The sequence below is a fragment of the Macadamia integrifolia genome, chromosome 5 (assembly GCF_013358625.1).
Source record: "Macadamia integrifolia cultivar HAES 741 chromosome 5, SCU_Mint_v3, whole genome shotgun sequence".
NCBI classification, from domain to species: Eukaryota; Viridiplantae; Streptophyta; class Magnoliopsida; order Proteales; family Proteaceae; genus Macadamia; species Macadamia integrifolia.
The window spans coordinates 30,314,903-30,318,706 of record NC_056561.1 but is presented as its reverse complement, the minus strand read 5'-3'; the positions used below and the strand labels follow the sequence as shown (position 1 = coordinate 30,318,706).

The 3,804-nt window shown below is 36.1% G+C and overlaps 1 protein-coding gene across 1 annotated transcript in view; it reads right to left on the bottom strand.

Annotated features, from left to right (window-relative positions):
• Positions 1–3,804, bottom strand: part of LOC122077997 (nuclear pore complex protein NUP205) — a 79,799-nt gene that overhangs the window by 11,419 nt on the left and 64,576 nt on the right. Inside the window, exons 35-36 of the mRNA XM_042643877.1 lie at positions 1,750–1,920; positions 1,547–1,684 (exon numbers count right to left, since the gene is read on the bottom strand). Of these exons, the coding sequence (XP_042499811.1) occupies positions 1,547–1,684; positions 1,750–1,920 (309 nt within the window). The remainder of the gene's footprint in view (positions 1–1,546; positions 1,685–1,749; positions 1,921–3,804) is intronic.

Sequence of the window (3,804 nt, the reverse complement as noted above, 5' to 3'; positions counted from 1 at the left end):
GGGAGGTGGAGGACCAAATGGAGGAAAGAGGAGGGAAGGAGTTGGGAGGGGACTAGAGACCATTAGAGATGATACATGAGATAGAGGTGTCTTCAGCAAGACCAGAGGAGTAGACATATTTAAGCCCCACTTTCAAGTACAATACACAACTAGGAAGCCAATTATCTAGCCAAAGGGAGGTGAAAAGAATATTTCCAATCTTACAATAGATGATATCCATGGCTAATGGCCCAGCTTGAAGGTGAAGGATTTTATGCGCCAAACCCAAGAGGCATCATGGGAGGAGGAAACAGTCCACAAAGAGTCTTTGCAGAGAAGAGAGGAGTAGACCCAAGAAACGCAAATGCAGCTCTGTTTGGAGGCAAGTTTCCAGACCAGCTTAAGGATGCCGGCAGAGTTGACATCTTTAATCCTTCTTAGTCTGAGTCCTCCCCTCAGCCTTGGGAAGGCAGACGGAGGACCAACGGATGGGGTGGAGGAATTTGGTCAAATCAGCACCATTCTAAAAGGAAAGAGTAGAAGAGGGATTTTTGATGACTTGATATGGCTTAATGTTAAATTTTAATGACTTGATGCCTCTTAATGTTGATTTTTTATGATATAAGGTATATGTTGAATTTTAGGAGTAGGGGCATTTTAGTCCTGTCAATTTCCATTATGTATTAGGGTTTGATCAGGGTACAGGGGTATTCTTGTCCCAACACTAATGTTGGAACTTATATATATCAAGGGAATGATCTACAGCAGACCATTCTGGTCAAAGCCGCATGTTAGTTCCCCTATTTGGGACTGATTTGTGCTCTTGCCTCTCTTCTCTCTTCTCTCTTCTGTATACTTCTCTTCTTCTTCATTTTTCCTTCTTTGGTTTGATTGCAGGATTCTTGAATTGAAACAGTATATATTGTAGCATGCTAAATAATAAGAGATAAGAGGGAAATAAAAAAAAATAACACTTGGTCAACCTAGGCGGGTGCCTTGTCACCTAAGCGCTTAGGCACCGCTCCACCAACATGGGTTGCCTTGTCTCCTTGACAAATGACAACTATGGTAACAGCTAAATAATATGGAAGCAATAATATATCAAACTGTAACTAGATAAATCCAACCAATAAAAAATTCTCTTCTTAATACAAGAATAGCCAACAAAGTCTCCAAGCTCTTCAATGTTTAGTACCATAATCAGAAGTCTCTTCTTTTACCCTCTCATGCAGAGAAATAAATCCCTACTAGATATAAAGCCCAAATGTACGATTGCATGTGCCAGTCATCCTGATTGTATCAGTTCCATGGTTATATTGATATTTTTACATGTTTGCACACCATTAACAGTGGGTAAAGGAAAGAAGATTTAGACTAAAGCAGGCAAGCTTATGAATTTCTCAACTATTTCTCTTCGCTTCACAAAATTCTATAGAGAAAGATGCATCAGAGCAACACAAAACTGTATTATCAGTGACAAGAAATATTATCCTAAACACCAACATGTATGAATAAGAAAATTATGCATTTTTGGAAGTAAAACTATTAATGTATAAATAGTACTAACCTCAAAGAAATCAGATGTATCCACCAATGACGTCAACGAAGAAACCAATCTCAAAATCGGCACTATAACCATTCGTTGCTTATCAATCTCTACAGCTATATCTCGGCCAGCCTTAGTGTCAGCCCCCCTAAAACTTCCCTGATAAAGGCTATTTCATCAACCTATGTTCAACTAAAGAAAGCAAATGCATGTGTAAACAATACCTTCATTGGCAGACCAGTAATCCTGCATGAAGAAAGGTGTTCCAAGGCACCCATGGAAAATAGAACCTGTGCACCAGGTTTCCCATAGTTGTGACTAATTCTCAGGAGCAGAGCAAATTCAGCCTCAAGAGTGCACACTCGCTGCAATGAATCCAATGATCGCCAACCATCCTAACAAAATGAACAAACAGAAGTTATGTAATACATATTTGCCAGAGGATGTGTACAATATCAATAGAAATGAGAGTTAATTTACGAAAGAAAAATGTAAAAGCTGAAGCGGTGAACTAAACTAAAAATAAAAAATGGAATTGTTTAATAAAGAATTTACACTTAAAAAAAAAAATGTATGAGAAAGGGGTGTGCATACTTTACATAATGTGAGCTAGCCATAGGTAAAAGTCATTCATTTTTCATCTTTTCACCTTATTAAGCAATTTGCACAAGAAACTGTCGATGCAGATTAAGGCCTAGGATAGGGTGAAAAGATACTCATATTTGCAATGGGGATACTTGATTCATAGATAAAAACTAAATTTCTTTGTTGAGATAGTCAACTGCTCACAGCTTTTCCAAAATCAAGGGAAACAGGAGCAGAGGGTTGAGGCATTCCAATCAACTCCACAAAGCATTTCTAAAATAAAGGGAAAGAGAGAGGAGGAAAAAAAACGAAACAATGGGGGCACTCCAATCTGCATCTTAAACAGAGAAATTAATATATATATATATATATATAAAACAAAAAAACAAAAAAACAAAAAACAAACACCAACAATGACACCATCCAACCTTTTAACCTTTTTGCTCCATGTCCCATGCCAAAAGGAAGCTCAAACGTGAACACTAATTGGAAACCAACTCCTTTTTTCTGGCCTGAATTGATGTGTCATTCCCATAGATTGAAATTTCAATCAAAATGTGGCAAATATTTCAGTTTCCCCGAACTTTGAAATGAAAACACATGATTGAAATGCCAAAACGATAAATTCTTAAATATAAAATACCAAATATTAAGGCAAAAGGAGTCGAAATGGTCAAAATTGGAGAAATAAATTGAAACTGCTAAAATGCTTCAATTTGCTCAAAAATCTACAAAATCTTGGGAGATTCAATCATACAAACCTCTCCCAAACTTATCTAAGCTCCACTCAACAAGGTTGGAAGGAGATTAAAGGATTCTTGCACATAATTTGATTGAAAGTTCAAGAAAGAGGCAAGTCCCTAACTTCTTGGTTAAATTTTTTGCTAGATTTAAGCAATGTTTGAATGCATACAGGAGATTCACATCATACTATAGAGTTTGTTACAGTTCTTGCAAGATTGAAGCAGCATAAAAACCCCAATTTTATTGAAATTTAAAACCCATTTTTCCAGAAAATTTTGGTTGAACTAGCTTTGGTAGGCCATATATATGTTAACCACATAAGGCTCTATTTACGAAAATGCATGATCATTAGTATGAATCACTTACTTGATGTCATAATTTAATTATGTGTACAATAACTTATATAAGGTAAAAAGACACAATATTTGTGGCATACACTAGAAAAATAGGGTGTCAAACCAAACTACCACTTTGGGTGGTTTATATCACATTTAATCATTCATACAAGTGTGCTTGTGTATTGATGCTTAAATAAGAATCCCATAAGTTTTGATTAAAAAATTTGAAGATTTCCCCATAATGGAGTCAAACAATAAAAACTGAATGGAAACAGTTGTACTCAACTGACTTCCCCTAAATATTTTAACTCCCCATCTCCATGTTGCCCCTCCCGAAACAAGCTTTGATGTGGATTTTACTTGGAATCAAATTCTTTTGCTCAATCTTGGACTGTTTTATCTCCCATTCCATGTATATGTTATAGGTTACAACCATACACATTATTCTTGGGTGAATAAATAATTAATTACCAAAGAAAAGGAAAATAAACAGGGAGCCCCAAAAGTGGGAAAGAAGAAAAGAATACAGGATATAATACATATATATATATTTTCTACAGATCTATTGCCTTCCTTTGATTCTTGCTCGAGCCGGATGATGAAAAATTATCA